Source organism: Macaca nemestrina, chromosome 12 (assembly GCF_043159975.1).
Source record: "Macaca nemestrina isolate mMacNem1 chromosome 12, mMacNem.hap1, whole genome shotgun sequence".
Classification (NCBI taxonomy): Eukaryota; Metazoa; Chordata; class Mammalia; order Primates; family Cercopithecidae; genus Macaca; species Macaca nemestrina.
This window is the reverse complement of record NC_092136.1, coordinates 89,236,082-89,259,102: the sequence shown is the minus strand read 5'-3', so window position 1 is coordinate 89,259,102 and position 23,021 is coordinate 89,236,082. Positions and strand designations below refer to the sequence as shown.

General features: G+C 39.7%; 2 protein-coding genes across 2 annotated transcripts; one reads left to right on the top strand and one right to left on the bottom strand.

Annotated features, from left to right (window-relative positions):
• Positions 1 to 529: 529 nt before the first annotated feature.
• LOC139357559 (tripartite motif-containing protein 51-like) lies at positions 530 to 6,597 on the top strand (the record flags this gene model as incomplete). The annotated part of the gene is made up of 6 exons (XM_071075426.1): positions 530 to 652; positions 934 to 1,029; positions 2,833 to 3,063; positions 3,776 to 3,798; positions 4,746 to 4,843; positions 5,920 to 6,597. Coding segments are annotated over 6 exons (1,071 nt in total), but the record flags the coding sequence as incomplete, so codon positions are not given.
• Positions 6,598 to 16,984: 10,387 nt separating this feature from the next.
• On the bottom strand, positions 16,985 to 22,519 carry LOC139357353 (tripartite motif-containing protein 64C-like). The gene is made up of 6 exons (XM_071073963.1): positions 22,112 to 22,519; positions 21,478 to 21,573; positions 20,548 to 20,778; positions 19,751 to 19,773; positions 18,671 to 18,768; positions 16,985 to 17,579 (listed from the first exon to the last, which is right to left on the bottom strand). The coding sequence occupies exons 1-6, from the start codon at positions 22,517 to 22,519 to the stop codon at positions 17,086 to 17,088; spliced, it is 1,350 nt and encodes a 449-aa protein (XP_070930064.1). The 3' UTR covers positions 16,985 to 17,085.
• Positions 22,520 to 23,021: the final 502 nt, after the last annotated feature.

Here is a 23,021-nt window from a genome sequence, read left to right as displayed (position 1 = left end):
GTTATGGGCAGGAACTAGGAGTGGAAAAGGTTGTGAGTCATCTAGTTAGTGGTGTCTGCTCTAAAGCCTGAAGACTCTCCTTGTGTATGAATTTTTCATTTTTGTTGCAGAGGAAATAGTTTGTTTCACTTTAATGAGCACTGTTGAGAAGAAAATATTCCTATCACATATCACCACATGTTGACAGATTTTCACCAACCCAGACCCCAAAATGACGTGCTGCTCTTTCTTCCTCAGAAACATGAATTCTGGAATCCTGCAAGTTTTCCAGAGGGAACTCACCTGCCCCATCTGCATGAACTACTTCATAGACCCAGTCACCATAGACTGTGGGCACAGCTTTTGCAGGCCCTGTTTCTACCTCAACTGGCAAGACATCACGGTTCTTGCTCAGTGCTCTAAATGCAAGAAGACAACACGGCAGAGAAACCAGAAAACTAACATTCGCTTGAAGAATATGGCTTCCATTGCCAGAAAAGCCAGTCTCAGGCAATTCCTTAGCTCTGAGGAGCAGATATGTGGGACTCACAGAGAGATAAAGAAGATGTTCTGTGAAGTGGACAAGAGCCTGCTCTGTTTGCTGTGCTCCAACTCTCAGGAGCACCGAGACCACAAACACTGTCCCGTTGAGTGGGCTGCTGAGGAACACCGGGTAAGTGATGCCTCTGAAGATCTATTTCTATAAAGGACACATGAAATTCTTGTAAGTCTATTTCCTTGGAGATTGGATGATGCCATCTCTGTGTCCCTTTAAGCATGTCTGTTATGAGCTTCCTTGGCTTCACGCCTCTCAGATTTGACAAACATTTGGAGAAACAAAGCAAACTATTTTCTATGGACCAATTTGTCTCTCATTTGGGGTCCTTCGTATATCAGAGAGTGAATGATACTTTAGTGTCTTCATTTGTGCTTCAATTCATGGCTCTTTTGCAGGAGAAGATCCTGAAGAAAATGCAGTCTTTATGGGAAAAAGCTTGTGAAAATCACAGAAACCTGAACATGGAAACCACAAGAACCAGATGCTGGAAGGTTAGTACCATGTTACTCTACCTTCTTCAGTAACTTATGGTGAACAAATGGGTGACTCTTAAAATAGGAACTTGATCTCAATCCATAATATTTCTGGAATTCAATAAAAAAGGAAAACATACTTGAGAAAAAAATACCCTAATTTTTTATATAAGATAGTGTGACACTTTGGTAGGATTTCTAACCAGACGACATATGTTACCCACGCATGCTCATCTGTCTCCATACAAACCTATAGCAATACACCAACAAATACAAGAAACTGGGCCATTTCACAGCATTCTCAATGGGCTGCCTGGATAACTTCTGGGCACAAGCGTTATTTGGCAGTCATGGAAATTTCAAGTAAACCTTCTAAGGCTGAGTCAGCATGAATTTGAATCCTGGTGGGCAAATATATTTGAAATGTGAGTTAAATATCAGGCAGAAGGAGCGAGAGTGCAAATTTAGAGGAAGCATGAAATTAAGTATCAGAACTAATTAATATTGAATAAGTCATAACACGTAATGGAAAAAGGGGTGAGAAATGTACACTCATGTCTTGAAGACACAAATATGTGAGAAATATGGGAACTAGTGTTTAATATAAGGAGAACTTTAAGGACTTGAGAAGAATTCTAGAAATGATTTTGTCTTTGTGGACGTTTATCTTGAGGGTATGATATCTAATATTAATTCATTAATTCATTCTAATATAAATTCATTGAAAAATATTTTATGAATACCTAGTGTATGTCAAATATCAACTTAGAAAATTAAGTAGTAAAGAAGAAAGAAAACACAAAAATCTTGCAATTGAAATGAGAGAAGCAAATGGTCACCATGCAGATATGTGAAGTACATGATGTGTTAGAGTGTAGTAGTGTCTTTGGAGAATAATCAAGCAGGAAAGTAGAAAAGAAGCACAGAGGTTAGGGACTGGGGATGAGGGTTTGGGTTTTAATTAGTGTGGTCAGAAAAAAGGCTCATGGAAAAATTCACACTGAAACAAAATATCAATCAAGAGGAAATATAGATATCCTCCTGTTTGCCTTCCCCTTCCTCATAAATGTAGGAATATATATGAGTACCTGGGTGAGGGTGTGTGTATATATATATGTGGATATATATGAGGAATATATATACACACACAGATACACATAGATATTCCTCATATATCCATATATAGCTATATATGAGAAATATATATATGAGTACATATATGAGAAATATGTATATATATGAAAATAATTCTAGATATAGGAAACAGCATGTGCAGTAATATTTCATTTGCATTTATTTGGGGGGGTTGAGGAACCACAAAGAAATCCATGTTGCAGATTAGGGTGAGTTTGGATGAGAATAAATGAAACCTAATTAGACTATGTGGTGCTGGGTGAAATGCATTGAGTTGACAATGCTAGTCTGTGGTCATTGCATAATTTCTCATATAATGGGTTTACATAAATTGCCCCAATTCTCCAAAATAGAAATAATGGTTTCCTATCTAGCCAATATTGCTCGATAGTTTAATTCTTAAGCAAGAACTGTGTTTTCTTTCTATAAATGTGTGTTGGAAGAGAGAAATCCATTTTTATATAACGATCTTGGAAAACATTTTATCATTAATCAAGTAAACATAACTGGGCAGAAACACCTATGTTGATATTAATGCAGAAAAAAGGAGAGGAATAAAATGTTGTGGAATCTGAGAATTGACAAGACTGAGGGTTAAAATATTGGATGTTCAGAATGCTAAGAGGAATCAGTGAACTTCAAGAGAAGATGGATACAACATTTCTATTTTGACTCTTGTCACTGCAGGATTATGTGAGTTTAAGGAGAGAAGCAATCAGAGCTGAATATCAGAGGATGCCTGCATTTCTCCATGAAGAAGAGCAACATCACTTGGAGAGGCTGCAAAAGGAGGGCGAGGACATTTTTCAGCAACTCAATGAAAGCAAAGCCAGAATGGAACATTCGAGGGAGCTTTTAAGAGGAATGTATGAGGATCTGAAGCAAATGTGCCATAAAGCAGATGTGGAGCTACTCCAGGTACGGGCTGACCATGGGGTATCAGGATGTAGAACTTTCACATACATGGGTGTTTTTCCTCTCTCCTGAAATCCAACCCCACTTTACTTCCATGATTTGTTTCTAAAAACACGTTTCTATAACTAATGCTACTCAGTTGGGAGGTTATAGCCTCTCCTATGGATTCTACCAACCGAAGGTCCCTCCTACTTTATCCACCAGCAACAAAACTTTGTGGAATGACCAAGGTAACAGCCCCAAGGAATATTTCCCATCAAAAGTCAATGATATATTTAGGATTTTTGAAAGTGGATAAAATGAGAAGTGATTCATTTGCACTTAGGTTAATTTGGAGACACGGCATGATGGAGAAGTTGGGGAATCTAGGATCACATTAATATTATTTTGGGATGCACTCATTTTGGTAACAGGGCTTAGGGAAGATGACTGAGTAGCTTCTTTATGGTTACAGCAGAGCACAGACTCTGGAGGCCTCCTCTTCCTTCACTTGGAAAGAGAATGTCTTCAAGACTGAGACTTTATAAGGACATTAATTCATGACATATGACAGACTGGGATTTTCATGAGAAAAGAAACAAAAAATGCTTTCCAGGAGGGAAAATTGTAGGAAAATAATATCTTCAGAAACTGCCTCCAAATCTCACAGTGAACTTAGTGGAAATCGCATCATGTGGAAAGCACTAAGCCTTTCTTTTTCTTTTTTATCTTACAGGCTTTTGAAGACATATTACACAGGTGAGTGCATACCAAGATTTTAGGAGCTGCTCTATCAGTTTCCACAAATACCAAGCAGGAACTTTGACACTGAAGGAATAATTGATTCAGATATTGACGTTACCTTGTGCTGGTTGTACTTTCTCCATCCCCCACCTCATGTTGTCTTCTATTTTGTGGCTATACTCAGTGATTTTATTAGGCAGTTCAATGAAAGTCCTGCAAAACCAAAAAACAGACAAAATATAAAAATAAAAAAGAAAGAAAACAAAAAATCGGTGAAAGAAGAATAAGAATGTGAGCATCTCTATTACTAATTTCCTTTTTATTGCTCAAAAACCTGCATATTTGAAAGAGAAAATGTTACATTTACTACATGGCTACAAAGTCAACCAGGGGAAGCCAGGGAGAAAAAGGGAAAGTATTTTAGCAGTGAAAAGTGTTGATGATTTCTAGTTCATATTTAAATATATAATTCTGAAAAACAGATGAGACGAACTATTTGGAATGTTTGAACTGTGTAGGCCTCCAGAGAACCTCAGTTATAAAAGGCAGATCTCCCTGCCTGGAGCATATTTCAACACCCTGGCCTTGAGAAGGAAGCAACAGATGCAGCAGTCTTAAAAATAAACCCACCTTTCCAGATGGTGATATCAGGAAATTCTGGTGAAGTCTGGAACCCAGAATTTTATTTTTGAATATTCCCTTGGTCTTAAGATTAATGATCCTTACTAATTTGGAAAATGAGAAGAAAGACCCAAATGAATTCTCACTCAGACAGATTTTTCTATCATGCTTGAAAATCAGGAACTGTGAATAAGAATGAATCTGAAACAGAAAATGATAATTTTGGAATTAGCAAATGTGTGGGTTAAAGGGAGTCTCATGAAATGTCTTTTCAATAAAAGTAGTTGATTTTTATGTACCTTTTGGCTGTAGATGTGGTAACTGCATCTTTCTCCTTGCAGGTATGAGTCCCTGCTGCTGCAAGTGCCCGAGCCTGCGAATCCAGAGCTCAGTGCAGGGCCCATCACTGGACTGCTGGACAGGCTCAATGGATTCAGAGGTGAGTGTCAGCCCATTGGCAGAATTCCCACAGTGTATCACTTCTTGTTAGAATCATGGGGGTAATATTTTACCCTTCATCAAATCGTTATTTCATTTCAGAAGGAAGTGAGCGATATGACTATGCAACCCTATTATATCTGTGTTTCTATTTATAGTCCAATTTATAACATGAAGAGTAAAACATAGTGAAAAACAAATACGTTCTGGACTCACATGGATAGAGCTATGTTTTGGGTAAATGGAATGACATAAGAAATAAAAAATTGAATAAATGGAACAATGCTCAGAAGGAAGCTTAATAATCCAAAGTTACATAAAAATTTTACATTTCTTTACTGTATTTCACTTGCATTGTTAAAAAACAGTTTTTTGGGGAATAGAGTTCACAGCAGTTTGTTGGAGTATTTGTATTTTCTTACAGTAAATGTGCATTATTGATACAATGTAAAAATTTGACTTACTATGTAAAAAGAAAGAAGAAATTATTTTGTAAATAGAAAGTAAAAATAGAAATGATAATTTCAGTTCAGTTACAACATGAAGACCTACGTGTAAAATCTAAAATTCAGTTTCAATCTAGAGCTAGCAGGGAAGTCCACAGAGTGACTGGTGAAATATTTTGCAAAAATCTGCATTAAGTTACCACTTATAATGTGAACATATGGACTTTTATCCAGTTATCTAGAGCAGTGCTTGAATAAACTAAAATCTTCCCATTCTTGTCAAAAGTATATCACTAGTATTTAAGAACAAGAAATATTTTAATAATGACCTTGATAGCTGAAGGGCATTCGGGGCATATAACATTTCACTTTTACATTGGAAATTGGATTAAAACAGGCTGGTTTTATATTCAACTCTCAATTTTTGAGTTTTCAATACATTTTCAATGTCTGTTTTTAGGATGTTGTTTTTCCTATAGAGAATATTAATCATCCTTATACTTGATTAAATGTTGTAATCAAAATTCTCCTGTCCTTGTAACTTCAAATTTCTTGGTAGAACAAATTTTCCCTCAAGAATTCTAATTTCTATTATTTACATGTAGCTATACTTTTTTTGTTATTTCTGCAGTTGATTTTACTCTGCAGCCTGAAAGAGCCAATAGTCATATCTTCCTGTATGGAGATTTGAGAAGCATGAATGTTGGATGTGACCCTCAGGATGATCCCCACATCACTGCAAAATCTGAATGTTTTCTTGTATGGGGTGCTCAGACTTTCACATCTGGCAAATATTATTGGGAGGTTCATGTGGGGGACTCTTGGAATTGGGCTGTTGGTGTCTGTAACAATTATTGGAAAGAGAAGAGACAGAATGATAAGATAGATGGAGAGGAGGGACTCTTTCTTCTTGGATGTGTTAAGGAGGACGCTCACAGCAGTCTCTTTACCACCTCCCCACTTGTGGTGCAATATGTTCCAAGACCTACCAGTCGGGTAGGATTATTCCTGGATTGTGAAGGTAGAACCATGACCTTTGTTGATGTTGATCAAAGTTCCCTGATATACACCATCCCTAATTGCTCCTTCTCACCTCCTCTCAGGCCTATCTTTTGCTGTAGTCACTTCTGATCAGAGACAAGTCAGAAATGTGTCTATATGCTGTGGGAACCCATTTGTCACAGAAAGCCCTCTTTTCTGCACCTCATCAAACAGGACAAATAAGTTATATTCAATGTCTTTAGTTGCATTCTAATGTCATCAAACCTCATTTATAGTGTTTCTATTAAATATGGTGAAAACTTTAAAACCACGTGTATTGGTTCTTTGTTTAATCGTTTTTGGAAAATCATTACCCATGATGTATGGAATAGAATATATACTCTGGTTTTTCATTATTTCTGAATGTCACAAAGTGAAATAATAGATGACAGAGTTGTCTAAACGAAGTTAAAATCAAAGGAACAAAGTAGGGATCTTGGGCTTCATGAAAAAACTTGGAGGCAAAAGACTCAATGGTAACCTGGCAATATTTTCTGTCTCTTCATCTAATATTTTCTGTCTCTTCATACTTATCCATGTGTTTTATTTATGAATCTATACTTTGAGGTCATCTTATTTGACCTCCTATGCTGTGCTGATCTTTCTAAATCTCATATACACAAATGCTCATACATTATTAGAGTGTTTTTCTACAGTGAAATTTACAAGGTGATCAGGACAATACTGGATCAATTAAATATTCAAATGGACATAACTGAATATGGACCCCTACCTCAAACCATACACAGTTCATTTCCACATGGATTCACATTCTGAAGGTGAAGGGAACACAATAAAATATTCTCACAGAGAAAGATTTCCTAACCAAGACAAAAATGTAACAATTAAGAAGGAAAATTTAGTGAGTTTATATCAAAAATGATGACTTCTGCGTTTCAAAATATACCACCCAAGAATTAAAATGCAAAGGAAGAGTGGAGAAAAATATTTAACCCAACATATATGCAATAAAATACAATACATGTGATTAATGAATGTAATCAATAAAAGAAAATGAACCCAATATAAAATTGGGAAAATATTTGAACAGGCACTTCATAAAATTGGAGGCATAAATAACTGGACAAATATGTAAAAGGGATTACTTGTATTAGTCCTCAGAATAATAAAAATTAATCCATAAGTTGAACTACAGGCGTCCATAAAAATTAGCAAAATTTAAAGACACATAATATTGTGTTGTTGTGAAAGACAAAGAATCAGTGAAAGTTATTCATGGCTGGAGGGATGTAAACTGAAATACTTCTTGGCAAACTGACCATGAGCATTCCTTATGGGCTAGATATTCTAACTCTAAAATAGATTCCACAGGTTGCCTATGTGTATTTCAAGATAAACACAGTGTTGATCATTGCATCAATTTTTATTGTAGCTCCAAATTGGAGGCAAAATAAATACTAGTCAACAGTAGAATTGCTAAATAAATTGTGATCTCATCATAAAAAATAATTCTGTAAAACAAAGATAAGATGAAATTGCAATAAATTAATGAATCTCAATGAGAAGAAGAATTGAAACACACAAATGTTATATTATAGATAAATATATTTAGATAAATTGTGAACTCCATTAATTGATACTAGAAGTTAGAATATTGAATGATATTTTGGGAGGTAATCGTTAGGAAACTTAAAAATTAACCAGGATGAGATACAGGAATCATTTCAATCAAAGAGAGAAACTAAGTATTTTTTCAGGCAGAAGAAAATTATATACATATATAAAATATTTTAATGTATAAAATAAGAAGCTTGAAATAAATGAATTTGATGTTATGCCTAATTTTTCAAATGCATATATATGTATATATATACACACACACATAATTTAATTTATGGTAAGTTAACATCAACATTAAGACACAAACATTTTTTTATTATTATACTTTAAGTTCTGGGGACATGTGTAGAACGTTCAGGTTTGTTACATAGGTATACATGTGCCATGGTGGTTTGCTGCACCCATCAACCCATCATCTACATTAGGTATTTATCCCAGTGATATCCCTGCCCTGCCCCCCACCCCCCAACAGGCCCTGGTGTATGATGTTCCCCTCGCTGTGTACATGTGTTCTCAGTGTTCAACTCCCACTCATGAGTGAGAACATGCAGTGTTCACTTTTCTATTCTTGTGTTAGCTTCCTGAGAATAATGGTTTCCAGCTTCATCCATGTCCCTGCAAAGGACAAGAACTCATCCTTTTCTATGGCTGCATAGTATTCCATGGTGTATATGTGCCACATACATTTGTTTTACAGTCTGTGAAGAGATTCACAGAATATCACATTTTAAGATCTGTATTTACCTCCCCATCTCTCCCGTGTGACACTGCCCAGAGCAGTGCCTTGAGAACTTTTGCAGCAGGGAAAGTGGCTTGGAGAAGCGTGCCTGGGAGACGATGTGGCACTGCCTGGCTGGGTCCTCGGCTGACAGAGGTGAGGGTAGGGCTCATAGGGACTTGGTAATACTGTGAATTATGTATGTGTGGCAGGAAGGTGCCACAATGCCAAGGTCCCACGTCTTCGAAATTCCATGAGGTCCGCATGAAGTTGAAATAAACACCAAGGGCAGTCCTCAAGGGAAAAATAAAAGAAACCTCCACATAATGGACTCTTTGGAACTGAGTCTGGAAGAGAGGGCTGCCTGGTCCACTCCAGGAGAATATGCCTAAAAGAAGTTTGCTTCCCATTGCATTCTCTTTGCTTGTTCTAAATATCACCTCCTCCCCATTCCTGTAATTTGCATCATTCTGGGCTCCTTACTTTTGCTGCATCCTTTTTTTACATTTTAAGGATGCCTGGATTCGATTTACATAGGAGCACATAAGGCTTAATTTTGTATTTCTGGTAATCATTTATTACATTTCCCCCATTTTATCAAATGACACGTTTTTCTCATGTCTATTTTTAATATGTTAAAAATTTTGTATCCAGTTTATCTAAAACTCCTTGCTTAAAATGAGTTTAATTCTAGCAAGCTATACATGCTTATCGCTGCATTGTTTTATAATTTGATGATAAATGTTTTCCCCCAATATATGACTGTATGGATACTTTTTAAAAAGATACAATAAAATCCGATCTCTCTGTCTCACTTGATTAAGTGGCTGAACGAGTCAATACCTCCATCAAATAGAAATATCCGGCCTCACTTAACCTAATAAATAAGAACATTCAGTGTGCACGTGCACCCACGATGAGAAGACCAAAGCAAACAGCCAAAAAGGAGAGAATCCCATGATTTCTGTGTAAACTCCTACAGGTAACATAAATATTTATTGCTAGAAACAGTATTTTAAATAAAAGGTTTTCAGGCAAGTGTATTAAAACTGCCTTGGATACAAGGGCCCTATCACTTGTAAAACTTAGCAAATCGGATGACGATTAAAAATACAAAATTACACAGAAAATACCCTTCAATAAATTGATTTTTTTTTTTTTTTTTTTTAATTGAGACGGAGTTTGCCTCTTGTTGCCCAGGCTGCAGTGTAATGGCGTGATCTTGGCTCACTGCCACTTCTTCCTCCGGGTTCAAGCGACTCTCCTGACTCAGCCTCCGCAGTATCTGGGATTACAGGCATGTGCCACCATTCTCGGCTAATTTTGTATTTTTAGTAGAGATAGGGTTTCTCAATTTTGTTCAGGCTAGTCTCAAACTCCCAACCTGAGGTCATCCGCCAGCCTCGGCCTCCCAGAGGGCTGGGATTACAGGCGTGAGCCACCGCGCCCGGCCTAATAAATCGATCTTTAAAAAAATCTTCATTGAGGTATTCTAAAGGGAGTCTTTAAGGCCACATGCCCGCTAGGTGTACTGATTCCTAGGGTGGTTGGTGTCAGGCGAATCAACGTGGCTCCTCCCCCAGCCCCTTCCTGGGAGCATCCTAGAGAGACAGCGTGGAAACGCACGCGGCCCGGTGGTCCCGGGAGCGGCCATGGTGCCCAGCCCCGCGGCCTCCTCCTGCCCTCGAACCCCATGTCAAGCATCCGCGGACTCTCACGTCCTCTTCTTACAGGGCGGCGGGCGCTTTTCCTGCACCTTGGCCTAGCACTTCTTCTAGGCCTCCTCCGCCTCCCGTTTCTCCTCCTTGGTCACCTTGTAAGGCCACTTTGGTATCCGCAGGTGGCTGCTGTCCTTTGTGCTGCCCTTCCGCGCCGACCTCTCGGGGCTGGAAGGTGGGCGCCGGCTCCATGCTGAGGCTGACCTGGGGCACCACCACGCCGGCCACAAGCTGCTCCGCTGAAAGCCCTGCAGGGGCAGAGGCTGGCCTTCCGCGGGGCGGGGGTAGCGGAGCCCCAGGACCCCTGTAGCGGGGCAGGTGGGAGGCCGGCTCTTGCGGAGCCCTCCTGGGAGCCCGCGGCCGCTGGGCCGGGCCGCTTGGGCTGCTCTGCGCCCTCCGCTTCCCTGCCTCCTGCGCCCGCCCCCTCCCCCAACCCCTCGCCGCGCCGCCAGAATTTCCTGCAGAGCCAGGATTTCCTGCAGCGCCAGCCGCCTCTTACGCACGCACAGAGTGCTCTCGGGGGACAGTGTCTGGCACGCGATGGCCACGGCGGGGCTGTTAAGAGGCTCGTGGTCATCCTGACCATGTGATCCAGGGCGCCCCGATCCTCCGGGCCGCGCACGGAGCGCAGCGTCAGCGCGGACAGCTAGCAGTCCTTGAGCTTCTGCGGGCGGTTCTTGGAGAACTCGGGCTTCCGCGCCCTCTAGAGGAGCGGAGACAGCTGAAGCTGCTACTTTTCCTGAACTGCTACCCGCAGGGGCGCTCCTGGAGCCTCTGCATGAAGCCAACTTGTAAATGGCCACTCCTCTGGCGACATCCCACGACGGGGGCCCTCGGGTGGAAACTCGCCCCTGCCAGCTCAGGGCTGGGATGCGATCGACCAGGCATGGCGGCTTTCAACCCGAACGCGTCCCTCCTTCAAGGTCAAGACCCGGGACATAGTTCAACAAGTAGTTGGTGATTGATGATAGCGTGCCCTGACTGGGCCAGAACAGCCCCTTTAGTAAAACAGCGCAGGAAAGTGATGAAACAGATGCTCAGCTCCTTTCTCGATTTTCACTTTAATTCCGTGATGCCTCTGTGTCCCTCTGACGACATTTCTCCTGGGATCTGTGACTCTGCGGGTCTTCAGTGCCTACCAGGAAGGGTTCCTGGCCCTCATCAGGCATGAAAACCTCAAAGCCCTCTGTCCTCAACGTGGGATCCCTGGGCCAGCGGCATCAACCTCACCAGGAAACCTGTTCTTCTGCTCATTCTTGGGCCCCACCCCAGGCCCATTCAAAGAAAGACTCCAGGGGCAGGGCCTGGCAGCCTGTGTTTCCACCAGATCTGTGTTAAAGCGCAAATGAACCAGCCCAGGTGATGCTGACGCAGGAAGCCCAGGCTGAGAGGCAGTGTCTAAGGCAACTGTGCCCATGGGGCCAGGGGCAGCTCCTGCCTGTGCAGCTATGATTAGGGCTGTGTTCCCCTCCCTGTCCTGTCAGTTGACCTCAATGTGGGAGCACTCATCTAAGGCCACCAGGGTCTACCCACAAAGCCGTGATAGCAGGCGACATTAAGGCCGGTCCAGCCATTGTGGTCAGTCTCCTGCGCCTTCTCAACGGTCACCCCACGCTGCACCAGCGTCCACAGCAGCCCCATGCCTCCGGGACGACCTATGGGGCGCTCTCCACGCTCTCGATGCCGTGCTCCTACTCGTCCTGGAAAGGATAATTGTCCGACCAGGGGCGGTGGCTCACGCCTGTAATCCCAGCACTTTGGAAGGCCAAGGCGGGCGGATCACGAGGTCAGGCGAGCATCCTGGCTAACACAGTGTAACCCTGTCTCTACTAAAAATACAAAAAATTAGCCAGGCGTGGTGGCGGGCGCCTGTAGTCCCAGCTACTAGGGAGGCTAAGGCAGGAGAATGGCATGAACCCGGGAGGCAGAGCTTGCAGTGAGCAGAGATCATGCCACTGCACTCCAGACTGGGTGACAGAGCAAGACTCCCTCAAAAAAAAAAAAAAAAAAAAAAAAAAAAAAAAAAATGTACTCAGAGGCGATGCTGCGGGTGGGTGTCGGGCAGACTGGAGAAGTCCTGGAACTCTTTGTAGTAAGCGCGATCCTCCTCGACCTGTGCGCCTAGGGGTGGGGACGGCATGCAGAGCGCCTTGCCACCCTGCGGCCAGGTCCCAGCCAGCAGCACCATGCAGGCTGCGGGAGGCGTGGGCGGGGGTCCAGGGCAACATCAGGGAGAGCCAGTCGAGCACGCCAAGCTCCCTGCTTCTGGCTTCTGCGTCCCCAGAGAAGCCCTAGCTCTACCTCATATAGCTGGCCTAGACATATGCAGATTTATTAATTGTAGAAGAAATAATTATACCTTTCAGGTAAAATGGCTACATAAAATAATGAGTTGCTGTTTTTGAGACAAATTCTCACTCTGTCACCCAGGCTGGAGTGCAATAGCACAATCAGAACTCACTGCAGTCTTATACTCCTGGACTCAAGCAATCCTCCCAACTCAGCCTCCTGAGTAGCTGGGACAACTGGTGCACACCACCATGAAAGGCTGATTTTCTTTTTACTTTTTGGTAGAGATAAGGTCTTACTATGTTGCCCAGACTGATCTCAAACTTCTGGCCTCAAGTGATTTTTCTGTCCTGGCCTTCCAAAGCCCTGGGATTATAAGTATGGCCACTGTCACAAGCCTTATATCAATTTTTATTTTTTTATTACAGATAACTTCAAAACGAAAAGTATTTTATTAGACTTCTCTTAAGTTAGCAAAGCAGTGTTATTACTGACCCAGTCTTCCCTTATTTTCAGCTTACGTACAATAACAAAATTACCTTTATTTTTTAATTTGTTTTATTTTATATTTTCAAGGTGCACAATATGTTGTTTTGAGATACGTATACATAATGAAATGATTACTATAATGAAGAAAATTAACAAATCTATCATATCACTTAGCTGTGCTTCTTTTTTATGATAAGAACATCAAAAATCTAGTCCCTTAGAATATTTCCCTAAAACAATACAAGATTATCGAATATACCTACAGGTTGTGCATCAGATTCATTTATTCTACATTACTGCGCCTTTACAATTTTGCCCTTCGTTTACTTATTTTATTCCCATCAATGTAACCACCTTTTTTAAAGTATTGAGCTATTAAAAATAGATTTCAAATATGAGTGGGGCCATGAAGTGTTTTTCTCTGTGTGTCTGTCTTATTTCACTGGAGAAAACTGCCATTTACATGTCTCCTAAATTTAGTACAGAAATAGAGTGCTAATCAAGAATGTGTCTCAGTTTTGTTAGATTTTTTCCAAGTTATCCTCTTTATCAATTTTTACTTTCTGTACTAGAAAAGAGTCAAAATGATTGTATTAAAAAAATCTGTAACCAGGCTATTGATAAATAACTTTTTTTTTTTTTTTTTTTTTAAGACAGTGTCTTTCTCTGTGGCCCAGGCTGGTGTGCAGTGGCATGATCTCTGCTCACTGCAAGCTCCACCTACCAGGTTCATGCCATTCTCCTGCCTCAGCCTACCCAGTAGCTGGGACTACAGGCACCTGCCACCAGGCCTGGCTAATTTTTTTGTATTTTTAGTAGACATGGGGTTTCACCATGTTGGCCAGGATGGTCTCGATCTCCTGACCTCATGATCCATCCACCTCGGCTTCCCAAAGTGCTGGAATTACAGGCGTGAGGCACCGCGCCTGGCAGATAAATAACTTCTTTTAGGGATAAACAACTCAGGAAGTTCAAGATTTCTGGATTAATGATTGACAATGATCTTAGTGGTCTCTCTTTGATTTATTTCAATTGTAAGTAATTCTTGGTGATAGTCTAACATAAATTCTGACAGGTGAATAGTCTAACATAAATCCTGACAGGTGAAGAGAGTAAATAAAGTATCTCTGGGAGAATCAATAGAATAAGATTATCTTGGTTAAATGTCTAAGAAAATATGCTAAATAGACACAAACACTTTTTCGTCTTCCAAAATCAGAGTCAAATACTAAACGATCGTAAAGTAGCTAATTCTGTCTTTTTGCAAAAGTGAATCTGAGCTAAATTAGAAGAGTGTCGGGAATAAATTTTTCCTTGAAAGCTAGGAACAACTAATGTAATTAAATTATGAGGCATTGACTGTAGCGTAGAGTTTTAGCATCAACAGAAAAGCTCACAAACATACGTGAAAATCAAAAAGGAGTGCTGGGTTGGAGCCCTAAGGTGAATAATTTTATCTTCTCAGATCACTTGGAAAAAAGCAGTGAGTCCAAAAGATGCGGGTGAGAAGCTTTCTCTCTGCTAACCCCTAATGTTCTGCAATAAACATGTGGAGGCAGAAGAGAGAGAGATTATTACAGAGTCTGTGTGGTATAGAGTGAAGAAATAAGAGAACATTTCTGATAAGTATTTTCAAAATTTGGAGAATCATTCCTATCTAAATCATTCATTTGAGGGACTAAAATACAAGTAAGATGTTTCTTGCCACATAACCCTCAGCTAGCCAGGCTCTAAAAAGGACAACACTGGACACTTTGACAGTGGTAAAAAGCAGGGTTTACTCATTCTCGAATACTAAGGACTGGTGATAACCTTAGGCAGCACCTTATCTCTTTGGTTGAGGTTCTGCTTTGTTTCATTGAACAAATCTCTTGGGTTATTTTCTGTTGTGCCAGTCATTTAATTTGTTTTCTGAATCAAATGATAAGAATAAATATTGTTTTGAATGTTAACAGCATTACCAGATATATCTTACGTCTTGGTGTGCCATCTGCCTAATTTTGAACCTATAGGATGGGAATAAAAGCATTGTGAAGAATATCAGGTGATTTCCTTATAGCCAAATACTCTTGTCCCTCCTACTTTTCTTTTGGCTTTCCTGCTGCATGGGTCATGGCAATAAATGGGAGTTTTCTGCACACAGAGAAAAAATTCACTTGTTGAAGATGTTAGTCTTCTTCTTGACCAACTCTTATATTGGTACAAACATGTGAGAGCAATGCACCTTCTGAATCATGTCAAATTTATGGTCTTTGTTAAAGCAGGTAAGCTGGTGCCTTAGGAGACGTAGCTATCACATTCTACTATAGAATTTTCCATTCTGTATCATCTGGATTCTTATTTAAAATTTAAACTAATTTTGTTCTTCCTACTGCATAAGAATGTTTATACCACTTTATGCTTAGTAAGTGATTAAAAGTATATGTCAGTTAAAATCAGGACAGTCTCCTTTATTCTAAGTCCTGTTCCTGTTCCCCATCATCTTATATAGGAACCTTCCTCTTTCAATGGTTTATATTAAAAAACCAAAGACAATTGAAATCAACCCTATAAAAAATTATGCTACAATTATTTTAAACCCTAACATAACAGTATTGTCTTTGATATGAATCTGAAAATCAATGTATTTCTTACTTTTTGATTAGATATTCATTAGTATGTTCTATCTTATTTTGCTACTTATATTTTGGAAAGTTTCTTAATGTTAGAATAGTATTACATAACTCCTCTACTTATCCATTTATTCATTTTATTTATTGTGTAATCTATTCTAAAAATTGCATTAGCAAAGAAGACAAATAGTGCCATTACCCCCTTGGAATTTTCAATCTGGTAGTAATAAGAGTTTTCAGAATATTATAATCTGATATAATATACTCAGAGAATATGTAATAGCAGAGCAACCCAGCACTGAGAAACTGTTGTATGAGCTGAAATGTGATTAATAACTAGGACGTTGAGAAATAATAAAGTCTGTGAGGTCAACTTAACTTGGTCAGACTTAAAAAGAAAATAAGCACTCGTCTTTATTCTTTGTAAGATAAGATATATACCACTTCATTTTTCTACCCCAGCCTGTTCAAATATACAAGTAAGACAAATGGTTTACAGTGTGTAAAAACTGAAAACATAATCTCTGAAAAAGAAATCAGATTTAAAGGCCGGGCGCGGTGGCTCAAGCCTGTAATCCCAGCACTTTGGGAGGCCGAGACGGGCGGATCACGAGGCCAGGAGATCGAGAGACGATCCCGGCTAACACGGTGAAACCCTATCTCTACTAAAAAATACAAAAATCTAGCCGGGCGAGGTGGCGGGCGCCTGTAGTCCCAGCTACTCGGGAGGCTGAGGCAGGAGAATGGCGTAAACCCGGGAGGCGGAGCTTGCAGTGAGCTGAGATCCGGCCACTGCACTCTAGCCTGGGTGACAGAGCAAGACTCCGTCTCAAAAAAAAAAAAAAAAAAAAAAAAATCAGATTTAAAAAAACTTATATTGTATGATTTTATTTACCTGAATGCAAAAACATAAAAAGTAGATTAAGTGTTGTGAAGGAATGGGGGAGGGTGAATGGAGAATAAATGTTAATGGGTATTGGGATTCTTCTGGAAATGATAAAAGTGCCCAGGCAGTAGAGAGTTCTGATGGCTGCACACGTGTGATATACTAACATTCTCTGAATTAAATACATTAGAACATGACTTTCACGGTAAGTGAATGAATCTCAACAAAACTTGCACAAGAAAAGCCATTATTGATGTTCTAGTAAAGATTCCACAATAATTTATTATTTAAATTAACTTAATTAACAAATGTACACATTCAAGGTGGTTATACCATGTATAACCACAAAGTAATTACATTCCATGAAGTTACAAGGAGCTCACAGGCTCTCACACATAAGGTCTCAGGACACTATTTACATCATATATGGGAGGTCACAATAAATCATCATGAAACCAACTTTTCATGTACAACCAAAGCAAAAGAAAGGTCTCAGAGGGGAAGAGAAGGAGGCAAGAGGAAAACCATAGATAATAGAACCTTTAGAAACATCAAAAAAACTCACAGATCCATTATCATAATCCAGAAACACCCCAACCCGACCCAGAGGCCTTTGCACATGCTGAATCAAAGGTGGAGAGTTGGTGGAGAGACTATAACCATTGCTCCTCTTTGAGGAAATTAACAAAAATGTTTCATCAGAATCAATAAGGATACTGCTATCTGCTGTCGTGGAATCTCTACAGACTCCCAGAATCCAGGTGGAGGAGTGGGTCACATCCACTTCCCAGTAATGCCTGCCAGAGTTGAACGCTTGCGCTCCCCACACAGCAAAGCTCTCCACTCCCTGGGGATCCATGGGTGCACTGCGATGGTCGTCTCCAAATATCACACGTCTCACATCCTCAGAAAGGCTTATATAGCAAGGAGTCATTTCCGTGCTCAGAGCATTATCCACTGACAAGGAAAAAGTACTATATTAGTGAGTGCTATGAGGGACAGAGGCTCTGTGGCCCAATTATTCACTTCAGTTGCTTTTCTTCCAAGAAAATACAGAAAAGAGGAAGCCAAGAGAGTTCAGCGCCATGCATGCATGAAGATGAAATGTCATTAAAACTCTACAGCACATACAATTATATACTATTCCTTAAATAATAGAGAAAAAATGTGACCATATCACTGGACGAAGTAATGATTTAATGTCTACCTCTGCATAGTTTTTTTCAGGACATATATAAAATGTTTTTTTTTTCTTTAATAGAAAATCTTCTTGTATTATTTGTCTTTAAGATCATCAACAGGTAGACATCACTTTGCCATGATGTGAGTATTTATTGGAATGTAAGTTATGCCTGTTATAGTCTCAAACCTCTAAACTTTGGTAGAAATTGACACATGTAAAGTTTATAAGTTTCTGAAAGGAATACTCTGGCTTTACAATATCTCTTTAGCTCCTGATTCAATCTACTCTGCATTCCTGCCCTCTGCTACCTAGACCTGCCCTCTTGAATGGAGGTAACATGCTTAGGCCATGTTCACAGATCCCTCACCTTTCAGTTGTTACGTATATGATGGCATTAAAATTGTCCTGATTATGGATATTTTAGTCATTTTTTATCAAAATGCTCTGATTTTGTAAATAATAAAGATTACTTGAAGAATGCATGTAAATGCACATGGAATAGAGCCAATTAAAAACCATTATGCCAAATCTAACCCTCAAAATTGAATTAAATTGAACTAACACGAAATACTGATGCCACCGTGACAACTAGTGTCTTCATAACTACATGACCTGAATACTCTTTGTCCTCTTATTCTGCAGACAAAGTATGTACCTTGCTTTACATTTTCATCAAACTCTAACTCAGGAAATTGAGTTTTGATCTTTGTAGTATTACTATGCAGGTAGAGAAGATGCACATGCTTTGGAAAACTATGTATTACCTACATGTCAAAAATAATACAACTTAAATGGGAAAAGCCTCGACCAAGGGACGCAATAAGCAAATGATTTGAGGCTGGACTGCTAAGCAGCTGGATCTTACCTCTGAAGTTGTTGAGCATGTCTAGGACTCCAGTTATGCGCCATGAAGTAAGCTCTGGGTACACTGGCTGGGGCTTTTGCATCTGTGCCAAATCAGCCCTGCAAAAAAATGGCCTCAGCTATATGTCCAGGCCCAGAGCTAATCATACCATCATACAAAGATATCATATTTTCATATAACATGTTTCCTCAGAATTCTGGAAACATGAATTCTGAGGAATTCATGTTTTGGTTAACTGCATGCACATTTTATTCCACACTCCAAGGGCCAGAAGAGGTTGCTTTTTCTGATTTTTTTTTTTGCATAAAAACCCAATTTCCCCACATATGTTGTTTTCAGACATTACACAACTTCTAAAGTCATTAAAAGACATTGCGTCCCTCTCCGCATCATACCCCCTGAGGGTATGCAAAAATCTTGGAAACATTTCAGAGAGCAAAAAACTCAAACAAAAATCTTTGGGACCTGAGCCTGTAGCTGTCACTAATGCTAGTCACTGTCTAACATAGAATATTCACTGAGACAAAAAGCTTTCATCTTTTGTGCAAAACAAAAGAGAATAATTCCAGCCTGAACACCCTGCTGCTGAGGGTCCCGAGGCAACCATTTTCCTGAGGTCTTTCCTAGAACTGGGTGTATTGTGATGGAGTAGGTCCAGGTCATTGACACTTTTAGGAACAAAACCTTCCTCCTCAGGACACCCAGAGGGAATCTCTCTCCTCCCTCAGTCTTTTTTTTTTTTTTTTTTTTTTTTTTAATCTCCTACCCCTCCAGAGTAGAAGACACCTCTATGATTCCTCAAAGTAATTTTGTATTAAGATCTGTGGGGTAGGGCTGGACAGGATGGATGGACTGGGAAGAACAAACTTCAGAATGGCAAACTGTTTTTACATATATTTGAATTCATACAAATTTTAAGATGAAAACTTTCCAGACCAAAGAGAAGACCTCAGGCTCTCTTTTCAAACAAAAATGGAAATAGCCACTGAGAATGATATTAGTACCTCAAAATGTATACACCCCGTTCATTCACAAGAGAATGAACTTCTCAGAAAAAGCATTTTTTTAGTGTAAACTCACCTTGCTGATACATTTCCCACATCCTGCAAAAAATAAAAGACAATGTTAATTATGAGAGATTTTTCCTTCTGCATCTTTTCTCATACTCTTTTTTCTTTCTGTTTTAGTGTTTTAAAAATGTGTATCTCTCTTCATTCCCCTCTAAGTAATCATTCAAGGCTACGTTAATAACAGAACCTCAACTAAATAATGGAAAGCATCATCAGTGGGCATGAAGAAGAAAGGAGCTGAGCAAGAGATGGTAGAGTAAAGCAAAGATATCTAGGTTTCCAGTGTCATTAATTTCCTAATCTTATTTCCAAGGAAAGGTCTGACCACTCATGACAACTGGTAAAAAACAGAGCAGAACCATATGAGAAACAGAGTACACGGACATTGATGAGCAACTTTCACAAACCCCGCCCAGGCAAGGGGAAACCCCTCAATGGCTTTAGCAAATCACTGTTGTATGGGACATCAGAGAGTGAGGAGGAACTAGGGCATATAAATGGAGTATTACTAACCTTCCCCTAGCCTCAAGTTCTAATGATTTTAGATGATCTCTCTGTGTGGATAGTACTCTAAATTATGTTGAAGAGAATTTTGTTATATGTGATCTCCTAAAATGGCAAAAATTTCCCAAAGATTACCAAAGTATCCAGTAATAAGTGACTGGACAGATGTACTATAATGGTGGGAGTCAGACAGCATGTGTCACTTAGCTTAGAGCAGTGACATATGCAGGTGACATTTGCATGTCCTGGCAGCAATGTCCAGCAAGGACTTCCTGTCTCTGAGGATGGACCCTCCCTCCTCACCTGGAGCAGCTCCACGACAGGCATGTGGCACGTCTCCCACAGCTCTCTGTACATGTCTTTCATCCTTTCTAAATGTTGGGTCATTCTCACTTGACTGTCTTGTAGTTGTTGGAAAAGCTCTTTTGCTTCTCTTTCCAGTGCCTGCAGATGCAGTTGCTCCTCCTCATCGAGAAGTAGATGCATCTTTTGATATTGAATAGTGGTTATCACCTTCCTTATTGACACATAGTCCTGCAGAGATGTTTGGTTAAAAGAATTACATGTTCTCACTCTCAATAGAAAAGTTCAAATAATTATATGCTGGGTGTAATCAAGCAATTTGTAAACTTTCTGCCTCACTCTTGCAAAGAGTCTTGAATATTTGGTGTTTTTTTCTGTCCATCTTTTTCAATATTCCTATTCTCTCTCCCTTTTTAAATTAAAACCTATATAAAGACTCCTGGTTTCTGTCACTGTGATCCTTTTTTACAGTTCTTACTGAGTCAATTATTTCCTCTATTAATCTCTCTTTTAGGATTTTTCCATGTCTGATTTGCTAAATGTTAAAGAACAATTAGCCATACATCATATTATACGGTTTTTTTTTTACTTTTACTATATTTTTACTCTATATACTATTCTATTTCTTTCCTCTTCCTCACACCCAATCTTAGTGAAATGTTGCCTCATCTCCAGTGTCTGAAAAAGTTTATATTAACCTTCAAATTTGAACTAGAATACATATCATGCCATTTATCCAATATACTAGAATTAATTTGGCTAGCTTGTGTGGGCTTCTGTATTTGCGATTCCTATTATATCAGTTGAAATCACTACATTTTCTTGGGATGAAATCACTATCTTTTAACTGGTAATTTGAATTTAGCTAAAAAGTATAAGCCAACATTGTCTTTATTTGCGTAAAAATAAAGGAAATATTTTCATTCTTACCACTAACGAACGAAATTTTCTAGTTTCCTGATTTAGATGGTTTTGTGTCTCTTGATTGATTCTCCACAAATAGTCCATTTCTTTTATAAGTTTCTCCTGCAAAAGAAGCAAGAAGCTTAGCAAAAATGGAGACAGTATACTAGATTTCATCCCCTTATCAATCAAATAAAAAGGCTGTAATTGAAAGAAACACAAATTCAAGTTAGAGTGGAGTGGTCAGATTTTTCCAAGTTAAACAAATTTGGTTCTATTAATTTGGATATGAAAAGTCATAGAAATATAATAGAGAGTTTTAAGGGACCCTTCAGATAATATCATCAATTTTCTGAGAAACTGGCTTTTATATAACATGACTTTGAAAAGTGTTCTTGGTGCTGGTCACCTGTTCCACAGCTCCATTCTACACGTTTGAACAATGTTTCTAAGGAAACCTCCTTTAGTGAAGTCTCAACACAGCTATGATTAGAGTGCTAAATTAGTCAGCAACATTGAAAGGACACGTTTATGTGTTATGATTGACATGGAATAATCACCACCTCCACCATCTGCATTCTCATCACCATCGTTGCATTGGCCCTCACCATTCTTATTTGGGACTCTATACATATCAAACTGCCTTAGAGGCATCACATACCCTGCATTCCTCAGCAGCCCATCCTATTGGACTGTGGCTGTGAGCCATGTGCTCTGGTGACTCAGAGCAGGGCCCACAGAGCAATCTCTTTTCAACCTCACAGAAGAGCTCCTTAGTCTCTTCATGGAGCACACAGATACTGTGTGAGTTGTTGATGTTCTGAGGTCTGGTCTGTCGGGCTAGGGAAGCCAGCTTTTTGAGTACAACATTGGTGTTGAAGTCGGGCTTCACTGAGATTTCTCTGCACTCAGGGCAGCGCATTGGTGCTCTGCCTTCTTCCCAGCAGAAGTAGAGGCAGGGCCTGCAAAAGCTGTGCCCACAGTCAATGGTGACCGGGTCTATGAAGTAGTTCATGCAAATGGAGCAAATGAGCTCATTCTGGGAGGCTTGCAGGCTGTATGAATCCATATCTCTGAAAATTAAAAAAAAAAAAGTGAGAATTTCTTTCTCTTATTTTTATTTGCCCCGATGAAAAGGAAAAAAAAAAAAAAGCCAGTGGACAATTTTCCTTGTCTACTTGAGTCTGTCCAATATGTCTAATAAGTTAGCTCCAGTATAAACTGAGACATAGTAAATGCAAACATGCTGGATTTATAAAGTTTTCCCTCAATAGCCATAGAAAATTGGGGTCCAGGAATCCCTGAGATACCAAGATCCTTAGATGTTCCAGGCTCTTATTAGTAAATGGTGTGGGATTTGCATGTAACCTAAACCTATCCTCCTGAATACTTTATGTCTAGATTACTTTGAATGCCTAATACAATGTAAATGCTGTATAAATACTTGTAATGCCATACTGTTTAGGAACAACAAGAAGATTGTTAAAAATATGTACATGTTTGGCAGGGTGCGGTTACTCATGCCTGTAATCCCAGCACTTCGGAAGGCCGAGGTGTGAAGATCATGAGGT

What these genes read in the sequence shown, in the direction of transcription:
- LOC139357353 (XM_071073963.1), bottom strand. Translation starts at nt 22,519, where the DNA reads ATGGATTCATACAGCCTGCAAGCCTCCCAGAATGAGCTCATTTGCTCC. An exon ending in GAAAATTTCGTTCGTTAGTG is followed by an intron (nt 20,779 to 21,477) that starts GTAAGAATGAAA and finishes ACATCTCTGCAG; the next exon opens with GACTATGTGTCAATAAGGAA. An exon ending in CATGCTCAACAACTTCAGAG is followed by an intron (nt 17,580 to 18,670) that starts GTAAGATCCAGC and finishes TTTCCTTGTCAG; the next exon opens with TGGATAATGCTCTGAGCACG.